At 39.7% G+C, this 14,658-nt stretch overlaps 1 protein-coding gene across 2 annotated transcripts; it reads left to right on the forward strand.

Moving 5' to 3' along the window:
* Positions 1 to 748: 748 nt before the first annotated feature.
* fhl1a (four and a half LIM domains 1a) lies at positions 749 to 14,632 on the forward strand. 2 transcript variants are annotated; one of them, XM_069694327.1, is made up of 6 exons: positions 749 to 845; positions 10,402 to 10,583; positions 11,619 to 11,796; positions 12,347 to 12,516; positions 12,726 to 12,912; positions 13,773 to 14,632. In XM_069694327.1, exons 2-6 carry the CDS (start codon positions 10,428 to 10,430, stop codon positions 13,925 to 13,927), a joined length of 846 nt encoding a protein of 281 aa, XP_069550428.1. In that variant the 5' UTR covers positions 749 to 845; positions 10,402 to 10,427; the 3' UTR covers positions 13,928 to 14,632. The 2 variants fall into 2 exon arrangements, with proteins under 2 accessions (XP_069550428.1, XP_069550427.1); XM_069694326.1 differs by lacking the exon at positions 749 to 845 and adding an exon at positions 6,931 to 7,069.
* Positions 14,633 to 14,658: the final 26 nt, after the last annotated feature.

A 14,658-nucleotide genomic window follows, 5' to 3' on the forward strand; every position in this document is an offset into this window, starting at 1 on the left:
AGGGATTTGTTGTTGTTGCAGGACAATTGAGCTGCATGAATGAAGCTGTTTGAGTCACTCTGACAGACTTGAAAAACAAAATACATGACCTTCTGACCTCCCTTCATGTCTTCACCCTGCCTACAAACAAATGGATCATCGCTCTTCTTTTTTCTTAGAGCTTGATGTTAATCTCAGTAGGTGGGTACATTTTGGATGTGGTTCAAACTATGATGCAAATTGGTGTCAAGTCTCAATGATAGAGCGGATTTAAATGCTGACATATGGGTTATGTAACAGGAACACCGTTTGAGCATTTAATCATCAGTTTGTAATTGTGGTGGGTTAACTGTGAGGGCTAAATCTTTTGCAGGCTGCATGTATTCACTTTGGGTTAAGAATGAGTCATCTTGATGTAATTCTTCCATTCGTTACCAAAGAAGGAGAGGAGTGAGGCCAGAACAGAAGTAGGACTAAAATGTGTCCAGTTCACAAGTCAGTCACTCTTTAGTAAACTGCTGACATAAAGGATAAATAATATTATTTTCAGGGATTTCTGCGCAGCAGTCTTACACAAACTGTTCATTGTTGTCTCCATGCTCGTTGATGCAGAAAAATTATGACTTTATTATTCTCACGAATGAGAAGTTAACAAAGAGAGCTTGTAAATTCCTGGCTGAGGTCATTGTTTATGAGATCTTACAGGGGTTTGGCTCATGTCCTGCAATTTTTTATTTTTTTTTTCCCCCTCTGCTCAGTCTGTCTTTTAAAGCTGGGTTGCCTCCGCAGATTTTACTTCTCGGCCAAACCCACCGGACACACTGCCGGTGTCGAGTGAAAGGCGCTCATCTTTACGTTCCTCAGAGGTGAGTCCAAACCACAGCTGTGTTTAACCGGGATTATTAAGCAGCTGCTCACTAGAAGTTTATCAAACGGAAGTCGTTTGCTCCATTTAACAGCGGTTATGTCAGATGCATAATTGCAGCTCTTCTCCGATCTGATGGACATAATTTGGATTGATTGCAGAGAGGGTCGAAACGAAAACGTATGCGAGACAAGTATGCTTCACCTGACACAGTTTGACTGACCAGTTTAGGCACGCTGGTGTGACCGCGCAACAGGTGATGGCGAGTTTGGCACGGCAGCATACAGCTCTGTATTTTAGTCCCGTATGTTAAGGATTTGTATATGAACTAAGTTAAGTTTTCAGTTTGTAATATTTTAGCAGTAAGATCGCGTCAGGGAGGGATTCTTATTACCAGAAAATTAAAACACCGGTGTAAATAAGCACATTCACTACCTGGAGTAGCCTACAGTTTTAGGGTGTTTGTACTTTTCAAGAGAACATGAACAAAAGGAAAAAGAAGAAAGTGAAAATGAAACATGTCAAGGAACACTCTCTTTACGTTTGACATACCTGTCCTGTCTGTAATGTAGCCTATATTAATATAGGAAGTATGAGTTGTTAAGTATAAGTTGAACAGTATAAGTATTTTTAATGTTCAGTTTAGTTTACAGTTTATCAGCGAGGTGTTCATGAACCCCAATGTTATTTCTGAGGACATATTAGTAGATGATTGAATTGTGCCTTATATTGGACTGTACCTAGTATTTTAACAACCTCCCACTTATACAAGACATAATGTCTGGAGGTAACCCACACAAAGCACTCCAGTACAAACAGTTAATAACAGCTCCAGGACTGTTTAATTTAATTGCCTCAGATTGCTTATTTATCTTGTATATGGTGTGGTCTGGTGTTAAGATGTTTTTGTCTGCATAATGAACAGTAGAGTTCAAAGATGTGTAACTGTAATCTGTTAAAACATACATCTTAAAACAAACTTAGAATCTCCTCCCTTCTGGTTTGTGCAGCTGCCAAACCAAATGCATGATGTCATTATTAGAGACCTGAACATTACGTTTTTTTTGTTTTGTTTCTCTCTCTCTGGCACACTGGTCCTCTTTGTGGCTCCACTATGACTTCACCACCCTTCAAAAGTCAGAAAAACTTTTTTTTACTGTGCTGAGTAATAAAGTAACCCACTTTTAACTTGGAAGAGCTTTTTCATAAGAGTTTTTTACAGTAATTTATAAATCACTTTTTAGACTATAATATGTATCTCATGTATAAGTTCTTTTACTTTAAAATTCAAATGTAATGTCACCACAAAAGCAGTGTACGAATCCAACTGAACAGTTACAGATTATTAATTCTTAAAGGCTGGTATATGGTGTATTATTTATATCCCTCTTCAGTGGAGTTGTTTTATGTCAGTGTGTGAGGTTGCCTCTCCATGAGGCCAGCAGCAGGACATCTGCCACACTGAGGAGCTTTGGTGCCAGCAGTTTATTCAGGCAGAGCTTTTGTTGAAAGGACAGTTTCATCATGTCTTTTATTGTTGCAAATGGAGCAGAGAGACCCAGAAAAAGGAAGAGAGGAAGAGGGTGTGCCTGAGTGCAGATGAACAAGTTGATGAAATACATGAAACAGCGCTCTCACCAGCTCACCACAAGACTCCTAAATAGGCGATGCTGCATGTTTGTCTGTGTGGGCAATATCCTCCGGATGTATCGCCGTCCTTCTTCTTTCCCCTCTTCAGCCACAGAAAAACCTGTCTTTGAATAGCACATGATTACTTTGTGAATAAAAGAGGGAGAATGTGTCAAAGAAATGAGGGGAAAAAAAAAGAAGAAACACAATAAAAGAAAGAAAATGGGATGTAAGATGTTTTAAAAGAGAAGAAAGCAGTGTGTTCATGATTTTATGCAGTGGTGGAAGAAGTAGCCAGATCCTTTACTTAAGTAAAACACGAATAACTACTAATGTCTCTGCTATCCTTCATTATGTAGCTGGCTGAGCTCATTTTAACTACTTCATAAATGAAATAAAAAGTTCAGTATTTCCTTATGAAATAGGAGTATGATTCTATTCCATATTTAAACTGGCCAAGCCCATAGTCTAACACGGATAATGGTTATGCAACCAAGGCTCGATGCCATCTTTTGGCCTGCAGTGGGAGGATAAAGGCAGTGAAATTAAAAAAAAGAATGGTTTTCCTCTGCCTTTTGCCTATAGCTTAATGAATGTAAACTTTGTGTGTGCTTTGACTCCCTGATGGTTTAGGAAAAACATCATGTGACAGGCACTTTAATACTGTTTTCTGTGGATCATTATTAAAATATTCAAGTTCACAACTGGATTTCTTCTTCTCTAAGCTCTATAGCCTATAGGCCAGCAGAGGAAACTGACTCTTCCTATGTTTAGAGGCTTCAGTCATGTGAAACCAAAGAGAGCTGAAGCACTCACCGATCTACAGTGAGGGCTTTATCTGTAAATTCTTGTTTGTGACTGTGGATCTGTGTCTAAGCAACACTCCTCTCCAAGCCACATCCATTGGACAGGAGTGTTACTGAGTTGATAAGAGCTCCCCTCGTGTCCTTTTGTCCACACCTCAGTGTGTCTGGGTCTTGCTGCCACATCGTGACCTTATGCCCCTGTTTTAATGCAGCTCTGTGTGTGTGTGTACAGATGAGCGGTGTGCCTTGTCGCTGTGTTTTTCTGTATGAGGATGGTGAGTCAACTTTCCCCTGACGGAGATAGTGTGGCTCACTCTGGTCTGTCTGCCCGCTAAACTGATTTGGAGGATGACTGAGACGCATGGATGTCCAGGGCAAGAGGTCAGGTTGAGAAATGAGCTCTCAGACACACAGACAAGGCTTTTGTTGCTGATGGTAACAGCACAATGAGGGTGGCTCTTTATTTCTGTCACCCTAGAGTGATTTGCTCTTATTTATTCAGGAAGCACAGGCCAGATTTCCTGTTTCTCACTGCTGCCAAGCCCCAGGGGTGATAGGTAATGGGCTCTAAAAACTAATGATATGCATTCATAGCACAAAGAGTATGCATCATGTATGAGATAGCTTACTACTGTCTTTTTTTTTTTTCATTTATGGTGAGGACAACTTTAAAGGCCTTATGGTCCTTTTTTTCTCCAAATATAGAAATTAAAAAAAAAAAAAATGGTTATCACATCACCAGCTAAGTATTTAACCAGGATTCTCTTATTTGGAAGAATATATTTATAGTTTTGTTTATTGTTCCAGATGATCAGGAGTTATTTGTGTTCCGTAATAAGCGGGGCTTTGCAGTTGGCAGGTGGAGAAGTGGGCTCTGCATTCCTGCTTTCATTGTCTATCAGGACAGCAGACTGAAGGTAGAGTTAACATGATCACTGCAGAAGAGACTCAGTGTGAATGTGTGAATATACTTTACAATAGCGCTGTCAGAAATATCCAAGCAGGAAGACAAACATTAAACAAACATGTGCTGCTCCTTAAAAAACGAATTTAACAAATTTGATTTAAATATGTGTTAGTTAAAGTAGGCAGTCTGGCAAACACGTGATAAATACTGTGTGTACAATGCGATTCTTTATCCTCGTTGTATAAAAAAAGCTGGAAAAAGTATCATCAAAAGTTGTTGGTTTTTTTCACTTCATGATGCCTTCACTGGACTTTTGATGGGGTTTAAATAAAAAAAAAATAAAAAGAGCCTTTTTCTGGCAAAGACGGGACCCTGACATGTTTCCCTATTTTTATATTTCATATGTATGATGTTTACAATATGTTTCACCTCACATTTCCTCAGAAAACACTTGAGAAAACACCCTCAGTAATTGTTGTCAAAAATATGGCCATACTGTACACATAATGTTTTTTCAGATTCAATGGCATGGGGTTTTAACAAGCCATTTCTGTTGTTAATGCTAATTAGGCCATTGGTTCCAACTGTACTTTATCAATTTACATTACATACAATTGTTAAGGATGGAATTATGATAGAATTTATGTTCTTCATGCTGCATTATACACTCTTTATTTATTTGCTGAATGTTGCTGCGCAGTAATATTGGAACTCTGTCATGCTGGCAAGATGTGCACCCATTTTTTTCATAATTATCCTCATCATAATTTTTCTGTTCACCCCCACCATCATCATTATTCCATTTGTCAACTATTAGATGAGAAGAACTCTGTGAGCCATTATGTTTTTCCACGGAGTACTTCACCCCATCTCTTACTGTAAAAATAACCCAATTAAGTCCTGCAAATAATAGAACCAGAGAGCAATGCATCATGGAGAAGGTCCAGAGATGAAGAGATTAGGAGAGAATAGTAAAAAAAAAATGGTTATAGATAAAAAAATTAAAAAAAAATTCAAACAAGAATAATTCAAATTTTAATGTGGAAATAAACTGAGGAGGAAGAACAGATTTCCTGATGTGACAGAGAGTAGATGATCTACTCAGGAGAGATTATTGCCATAGACTGGGAGTTGTGGCGCCTCCCTGCACATTAATTAGACTTTGTGGGTTTAAGGTAATTGGGTGACAGATTATAAAAAGGGACAAACGTAATGTTGTGTTCTTTTGGTAATGGAGCAAATCAAATCTGTAATTACAGCCAGATGCCCTTTAAACCACGGAGCACAAACACACAGACGCACACATACACAAGCAGCTCACTGCTTTGATGTGTTTTGTCTCTAATATATGAAGAAGGTTATTTAAGAAATTAGTCTTTTCTTTTTAAATGGAAAGTAGTGTGGTTCCTAACCAAGATCTGTGAGCTCATCACAAGTCTTTATTTCTCCGAGTAGGGCTCTCAGTCTCCTCTCATTCTCATTATGGTGCTATATTTCTGTATTTAAGCTGGTCTGACTGTAAAAGCCCAAACACATCAGAGTTAAAAGCCATCTGTGGTGCTACATTTTCAATGCTGCACAGTAGATGATGATTGTGATGGTCATGGTGCTTTTGATCATTGATTGTTGTTGGCAGATGTAGAAATAGTCATATTAAAATGTATTTAAAGCAGCTGTAATCCTGATTGGGTCTGCCACTCGTTACACATATGCAGCTTGTTTCATCTCATTGTTTAAATTTTTCTGCCCCACATCTTTTTCATTCACTCTCACTGCTCTTACGGCATCATTTTTAGGCTGCAGCCAACCCAGTGTCATGCCAAAGCGTCAGCCCACACTAAAGGATAGCATTTGGGTGTCACATTTCGCCTCAACAAGGCGTGAAAATTAAGGTGCCTTACATTTAGGCACCAAAAACCACGTGGGTGGTTAGGTTTAGGAAAAGATCATAGTCGGAGTTACATGTGACACAATTGCAATTTGGTCAGCTTTAGGCTCCAAATCTTCTAGGTTAGGGTCAGAAAAAGATCAGGGTTTGGGTTACGTAAGTAATGTTACGTACATCACGTAAAATAATGATGTTACTTTGAGTAAGTAATATACTTGTTATCGAAAAGAAATCCAAATGGATTTCTTCAGGCGACGGTCTTGTGTTTGTTCATCCAACCACCCCCATCCTCCCTACATGGACCTTATCACTCTTTGTCACATGACCTCCTTCTTCGACCCGGACAGAGGCCGTTTCTTATGAATTTAAATAAAATAGTCTATCTTGAAATTTTAATCTGAAAGATAACAGAGAACAGTTCAACACTGACAGTATTTACACAGACAGTCCTGAAGATACAAGAAGGGAAGCTTATATAACACTCCAGCACATATTGTCTCGCCTCACCTCAGTCAACAATATAAACTTGCTCCTCCTGTGAGTCATCCCTTTGAGTTATGATGTGAAGTGATCCAACACGTCATCTGTACATGTTCTGAACATTGTGAAAAAACATTTATGTCAAGGCTATGGGAGTATCTGTTCTCCCTCATGGCCTCCAGGCTGTGTTTTCTCTTTTTTTACCTTCTAATGTTACAGCAGTGGAATCCAATCTGGATCACCTAATCTATCCTCGCTGATTCATACTCACTCATCCGCTCTATTCTCTAATGCATACCCTAAAAAGGACTGGAGGGGTGAAGGTTGGATTTGGGTCGGGGGTCGGGGGTGTGTGTGGGTCACAGAGGAGTATATACAGCCCCCCATAACATAAAGAGGCACATGGTCTCTGGGTTTGACCCTCTGTGGATGCTGCTGTGCCCGTGTTGTCTTTCTTTTCTCCTTCTTCCTCTCTACCCGACTGGAATCAAACATGACTTTCTACAAACACTCAGGTAAAATTAAAAAAAAAAAAAAAAAAAAAAAAAAAGTCTCAGTACTGGATGCTAAACACGTTTTTGAATGTATGACTTTTTTGTAGTCAGGTTAAAAATGTAAAACCAATTGACAAGCTTTCAAAGAGTCAGCTTTTTAAGAGCTGTGAAAAACAGGCCTGTTTTCAGCATTGTGATGATGCATTTTCAGATAATTGCGTTGGATTTTAAATCGTTTATGTGGCTTGAGGAATAGGAGAATTTTCCATATCCATAAAGCAACCCTTTATCCTTCAGTTAATCTATTACAGAATCACTCAATTTTAAAGATAATGTTTTCCGCTGACAGCAAAGGTCCACTACATTGTTCAAACAACTGTCCCTGCAAAACAAACAGGTGGAAATCTGTCAATGCATAATTTTAATATCTAAAATCATCCCTATTAGGTAAACCTATTAAATCATTGTATCTTAAATTATATTTAATCATACTGTTTGACAATGGAGTTTTGATACAGATGATCACTTTTTCATTAACCAAAAATTAATTTTGTTTCTCAGATGAAGGTCTTCATCACAAAGGTGGAATTTTTCATTTTAGAAGGTGCAAAATTTAATTAACAATAATGTAATAATCTAAGATCAAAAGTCCCATCATCTTTTGTTTGACTTTTAGTGAAGTGTAAACAACAATGGGAGCAACGCTTGACTATCCAAGTCTAAAATCTAAAATCTTCCCCTCCTCTGGTGGTGCAGAATTATTAAATTACTGAATTAATTTTCATTCATTGTATTGTGTTATAGCTAGCTCGCTGAAACAATGCAACGGTCCTGCTTTAAATCTTACCCTGGAGTAGGTTCTAATGTTCAGTCTTTGTTGAAACTGTTTTAGAGAGGCCTCGATCAAAATGATCTCTGAACATTTTGGAGAGTGTAGGTTATGTTGCTATTGCACTGCATTGCATATGCAGAGAGGTGTTTCTAATATTTAGACCCTATTAAATAAATCAATTGAAAGTTATTGTAATGTAATACAATTCAACAGCTCCAGGACTGTATTAAACTCCATTATGAACTTGGATTTTGGACTGCATTATGAATTGGTAACTGCAAGTGCTGCACTGAAACACTAACTAACACTAACTACACAGTGGTATTTTATCAGATTTGTCCTTTTTGATATTATTAATATTTAAACATGTACAGCCTAAAAGTTCATGGATGCCCTTTTAAGTCATGCAGTGTATGATGAATTGTGAAATGATGTCAATATGCGCAATTTTTACTTTTTTCTGTAGTCAAATGAATTATAGTGAACCAATGATTTGTAATTATATTGTATCATCGTAAAAGGACCACTGTGTGATAAAAAATGTTGCTTTGATTGGAAGTAGGAGGGATTGGTTTTTTTTGTTTTTTTTAGAGCTCTCATTGTATTTTGAAAAGTGTAAGATCAGTCTGTTCCAGGGTTTGTGTTGTACCTTTTTGAAAATGTATTTTTTTTTTCTGTACAGCGCAATGATATCAAGGTCAAGATGTGATTATGTTGAGGAGGTCATCTTTCAGGAGTATCATCATCCAAGGAGTCAGAGAACAAAGTTTCAGTAATGTAGCTGTTGATTTGGCTGTTATGCCGTCTGGGTCAGGCTGTTTTTGAACGGCTATTTCCAGTCTTTGAGTCACCTCTCAAACTTGTGGCAGTGTGACCTTTCCCACTAAACAGGAATTCTCCCCAAAGGGGCCACAGTGGTACTCCTCTTCCACCACAGTTGCCTGTCAGTGCATACCATGCCTGTTTGACGGGTGGGGGGCGGGGGTGGGGGGGGGGGGGCAGCAGCTGTCACACTGTCTGCAAGAAAAGATTAAAGTACTGGACATGTTTCAGCCGGCACCACAATAGCTGCACAGTCCCAGTAGTCATCACTCTGCATCCCTCTCCATTTGTCCCCTCAGGAAGGTCAACACACTTTAAATAGATAATTCAAGTCAAAAAATAGATCTCTGGGCTGGCTGGGCTCCGTAATAAGTACTCTGTGTGTGTGTGTGTGTGTGTGTGTGTGTGATTTGACAAGGTTGACAGTGTTGGACTGGTTGGGTTTTTATCTATTCCACTGCTCTGTGATGTTACAAGGGGGAGAGTATAGGTGGGCGTGTCACTGCTCAATCCTCAGTCCGGTCTTTATCCCTGGAGCACAGCTGCAGAAAACCCCCTCGCTCCAAACCCTCTCCCATCTGTTCAACCCACATACACACACACCATGGGGTACATACCACACTCTCCTCTGTCTGTTTACCACACCCCACTTAAATAGCTACAGTCCCCCTTCATAAATATTTCCCCTGTTCCTATGGTTACCAGGACAATTGCCATTCCTCCCATTGTTTGCTCCATAGCTCCTGTTGTACTGGATTAAAATGATACCTGCTGCGCCGAATAAATCAATTTTTTTGCTAAAGTTCACGCGGTGATCTGTTACCCTGCGTGAGAGAAGACATTTAAGTGATGTAGATAAACCTTCTACTGTATGTCCAGACTCTACTCCCACCCACGGTTATTACAGGAAACTATTCCCAGTGGCCTCTGATGAGAGGGAATGCAGGAGTGTTGATGAGTGAAGACGCAAGGCAACTTGAGTTTAATTTGTTTACACCCGTATCTAATAAAACAACCTGGCCCAAACTCAGACAAAAGGGAGTGTGTGGACCGGGCTCAGGGGAGGTGAGTTTCAAGGTGGGAGGTGCAGAGGAATGAGCCAGACGGTCTAAAAATATGACCTAAGCTTTCCAGGGAGAGCATGATAAAAAGTCTGCAGGCCAGGAAGCATGTGGGCTGTTTTTTTTTTTTTTTTTTTTTTAACCTCACTCACACTTATGTCATCAGTTTGGTATGCCGCCGGTAGAGTTTTTTTGGATGGGAAAACACAGAAAAGCATGTCATCCATTGTAAATTTATTCTGATTTCTGAAAGTATTTTAAGGCTCAGAGGTCAAATGTACTAAAATGTCTTGAGAATCACTGCGCTTTTCAACAAACTCCACTTTTTGAGTTTTAGATGGGCTTTATAGTTTCTTATATTCAGCGTCTGAATATATTCAATATTCAATATATTCTTTTTCTTTCTTTGTTATTTTGAGCTTAAACTGGTTAAAAAAAAAAAAAAAGTGCCAGAAGAGAAAACTGTTATTGCTGAAGTTGGACCTTCCTCTTCTGACCAGCATTGCTCCGTTGAGTCCTGGCTGCGTTAGAAAAGGCAACACTGTCCCCATCTGGTGTTTAAAGGAACAATTCTGTCGTGTCGGGAGAGCAGCAGCTCTGAATGCCCAGTGACGCTCTCCTCTCCCGTGTTCTCTCAGGTCCCAGGAGTTATCTGACCTCCACCATGACCGATCGCTTCGACTGCTACTACTGCCGTGACAACCTGCACGGGAAGAAGTACGTGAAGAAGGATGACAAGCACGTGTGCACCAAATGCTTCGATAAGCTCTGCGCCAACAACTGCGCAGAGTGCAGACGCCCCATTGGAGCTGACTCCAAGGTACAAACGCAGAGCGCGCGCGCGCGAGTGAAAAGAAGCATCAGAAATAAACAACAACAAAACGACCACAGATATAATCTTTTTGGACATGTGAATACGATATGCACATTTGGTTGTTTTTTTTTATTTTAAATGAATTACATTCATTTGAATTAAAGAGACAATACTGTAAATGTTTATTACTCTTAATGCGGTAGTTGGGAAGAAACCACATGTATTGTTAGTTTCCGCTGCATTCTACAGATTCTTGGCAGATTCCAAGGAAGACATTAAAATAGATCGAAGTTCAATGTCACATTAAATAACACATGAATCGAAAGTATTTAACAATACATCTGAAACTAGTATGTTTATGACAGCTGGTTGTTCCATTCGATGTCTCAAAAAGCCGTGACAGCGAGGCTGCATTAATAATACCAGGACCCTAAATGAAATCCAGCTATTGTTAGTTTTATTATTTACACCTGTGCTTTCATGTCTTCTGTTTAAAAAAAAAAAAAAAAAAAAAAAAAAAGACCTTGCCGTCTTGAATTCAAACATGTCTACTATGAACGTTACTGTGATATTACACACAGATTAGAAGAGAGCGAGAAAAGGAAATACTCACATATGCATGCAATGTATATTCAGAGAGCTCGGCGGCTTTAGCTTGCGGTCTGTCTGTCTGTCTGTCTGTCTGTCTGTCATCCAGCACGCTTCCAAAATACTCTCACCACTCAGTCACAGGCAGTTAAATCTGTGAAAAGACGTGTCATTACTACTAATGGGGCTTAAATACTTTAATACCCATTTGAACCGTCTAAGTCCCCTAACTCCTTCATGGCCCACCACATCCCAGTTCACCTCATCTCTAGTTTAATGCTTGCCACATGGGCTTGTTCTGTTTTCTGGCCCCGAGCGTCAGTCCACATGATGAGTAAACAAACCCCACTGTAATGAGGTCTGGATGAGCACTTAGTGAGGGGGGGGGGCACATCTGCTCACCCTGCGCTTCCTTTTTTTTTTCTCCCCCCTCCCCCCCCCCCCCCCGCTCAGGAGCTGCACCATAAGAACCGCTACTGGCACGAGGACTGCTTCCGCTGTGCCAAGTGCTACAAGCCACTGGCCAGTGAGCAGTTCAGCGCTCGGGATGATGGCAAGATAATGTGCGGCAAGTGCGGCTCCCGGGAGGATGGAAACCGGTGCCAGGGCTGCTATAAGGTGGTCATGCCAGGTGGGTTTGATGCTATCGCTTCTTCTTTTGAAGGGATAACTTTTTAGTTTACGCAATCACTTACAAAAGTTTAAAAAAAAAAAGAAAAGAAAATGTGATGCCACATACAGATGTATGCAAAAGTTTGCGCAAATTACGTAGTGTGAAGGGGGGGGGGGGAGAGTAAACGCAGCACATGCAGCATAAAACAAACAAAAACTTTAACATCGGCCTTTCTATAAATGTTCATGGATGAGCTTAAATTTGGAAAAACGTGTAAAAGATTTACACTGTATATGTAGAATATTCTATGTAAAGGTGCAACCATAAAACAAATTTCAAGCAGTAAAAGCAACATAAGGCTTCAGAGCAGAGGTAGAGCGAACTGATACAAAATATTATTTGACAAGAGTGGAATTGAAAGACATATAAAGAAAAAAACCTAAAAAAAAAAAACCACAACTCTGCCTCTAAGGGAACAAAAAGGGAAACTAGTTTGTTATGTTAATTTAGTGGCTAAATACCATTAACTTTCAGTCTAAAGGATTGTTTTTCACAATTCTTTTTGTAGGATCCCAGAACGTGGAGTACAAGAACAAGGTGTGGCACGAGGAATGCTTCACCTGCTTTGAATGCAAGCAGCCAATCCACACGCAGAGTTTCTTGACCAAGGGCGACGACATCTACTGTGCTCCCTGCCACGACAAGAAGTTTGCCAAGAAATGCTTCAACTGCAAGCAGGTACAAGCCGTGATCGCGTCATGTTTCGTGATCATTTTGTTGCAATTGTTTGCTGGAAGAGCTCATGTATAGCGTGATGTCCCGTCCATGCAAAATATACCCCGTAGTGCCGACGGTTCACTTCGCCCCATTCGAGCAGAATTGATGATATTTCAGCCCTTGCGTGTTTGGCGTCATGATCGAAGTCCCTCTCTCCTCTCTCTTTTAAGCCCATCACCTCTGGAGGGATCAGCTACCAGGACCAGCCGTGGCACTCCGAGTGTTTCGTTTGCCAAACCTGCCGTAAACCTCTGGCAGGAGCTCGCTTCACTTCCCATGAGGACAAAGCTTACTGCGTGGACTGCTACAAGACCGATGTGGCCAAGAAGTGCCACGGCTGCAAGAACCCAATTACAGGTCAGGACGGCATCAACGTTTGTTGAAACGAACACTGGGGGTTTTCTTGAACGTGTACAGAATGCATGGTGGGATGTTTTCTGCATTGTAACAGAGTTTAAGAGCAGATAAGGCAAAGATGCCACGTTTTCTACTGACAGATGACTCACCGGACACTGCAGTAGAGTTTTATGTTTGGTGTCAGAGTTAGATGTAAAGTTCTGAAAAGAACTTCACTGTCAGTATGCAATTTACAAACACGGTATTGAATTGAAAGAATTATTTCCATTTAACTACCATCACACTCTCGATTCCTTTAAGGTAGTCAGCAACGGGTCATCGGAACATGCAAACATTTCTTTTAAATTTGTTTTTAAGCATACAGTGTGTGGGGTATGAAGTTTCCAATAGTACATTTCAAATACATTAAAACATCGTTTGGGTTCATGTGGAGATTTTCTTTCAAGAAAATCTTTATCTTAACTTGAATTAGCACTAAGTGACCTGTAATTTAAAAAAGAAAAAACTCCGGTGAAATTGTTAGCAGGATAGAGAATTTGAAAGTCAAGAGTTACTGTAGTTTTGTTTTCTCATTCACTTCAAAATCTAAAAAGTATCCAATTTAACATACAAGTACATTACATAATATAACAAAGTGCAGGAATATTTCGCACATTAGAATTTCAACTTTTTTATTTTTTTATTTTTTTTAAATGTGCCCACGAAGTCTTAAGAAAGCATAAATTTCACAAATACATTCCCCCTTTTTGAATTATCTGTGCTGGATGCGAGACCACATGACAGATGAATTTTAAAGACGTGGTCCTCCGTTATCTAAAACTATGATTACCTGACTGACAGACGTGGTTCTACCTCTGCAGGGTTCGGCCATGGCACCAACGTGGTGAACTACGAAGGATACTCCTGGCACGAGTACTGCTTCAACTGCAAGAAGTGCTCCCTCTCGTTGGCCAACAAGCGCTTTGTCATCAACGGAGATCACATTCACTGCCCCGACTGCGCCAAGAAGCTGTAAACTTCACTGTTTGAAGTAGAATTACACCAAAACTGACTTTTAGACTGTTACTGAGAAAAGAAAAAGAAAAAAAAAATCCACTTTTAAGGATTTTTTTTTTTTTTGGGGGGGGGGGGGGCGGCATTAATATTGAATCTTAAAAAAAAAAAAAAAAAAAAAACGAAATGGAATTCTAAATTAAGTTTAAAAATGCCATCAGTCAATTTTGGTGAAACTTCTCTTTGCAAAGTGAACAGACCTGAAGTTATTTCAACTAAACGTGCTTTCATTTATCTACATATACATTATTGCAGCTTGTTTCAGTGTTTTGATTTTAACGAGGCAACAGAATTTCCTTTGTAGGATTGTGACGTGCGCTATCAGTCGAATCTAATCCAGGATTCTGCGCCGCTTTACGAGGCAAAAGTCTTTTCAGTGCCTTACTGGAATCGTTCAGAGAATAAGATGCTTTCTCCGTGCCCGCTGCTGCCGCTGCTGCTGCTGCTGCTGCTCATACAAACCAGCTTTGATGAATAACCTGTTACATCTCTGAATGTTTGAATGGATTATGGGGGTTTTAAAAAAAAAAAAAAAAAATGTTAGAGTGAATTTTAAATTCACAAATTAGGTCGTTGAGATTGATGCTGAAATATAAACTGCTCGTGTATTCAAAACTTTGTGAGTGAAGTTCAATGCAAAACGAGAATAAAAAGGAAGTGATGCGAAGCCTCGTTTTTCTTCAGAGTGGCAAA

Source organism: Brachyistius frenatus, unplaced genomic scaffold, assembly GCF_029030835.1.
Source record: "Brachyistius frenatus isolate BFR_SWC_R1_liver_20210118 unplaced genomic scaffold, ASM2903083v1 Contig_17, whole genome shotgun sequence".
In the NCBI taxonomy this organism is placed as follows: Eukaryota; Metazoa; Chordata; class Actinopteri; family Embiotocidae; genus Brachyistius; species Brachyistius frenatus.

Excerpts from the sequence above, each read along its gene's own strand:
- fhl1a (XM_069694326.1), top strand. The coding sequence starts at position 7,048 with ATGACTTTCTACAAACACTCAG. Across the intron at positions 7,070-10,401 it reads GACTTTCTACAAACACTCAG|GTCCCAGGAGTTATCTGACC; the intron begins GTAAAATTAAAA and ends GTGTTCTCTCAG. Across the intron at positions 12,517-12,725 it reads AATGCTTCAACTGCAAGCAG|CCCATCACCTCTGGAGGGAT; the intron begins GTACAAGCCGTG and ends CTCTCTTTTAAG.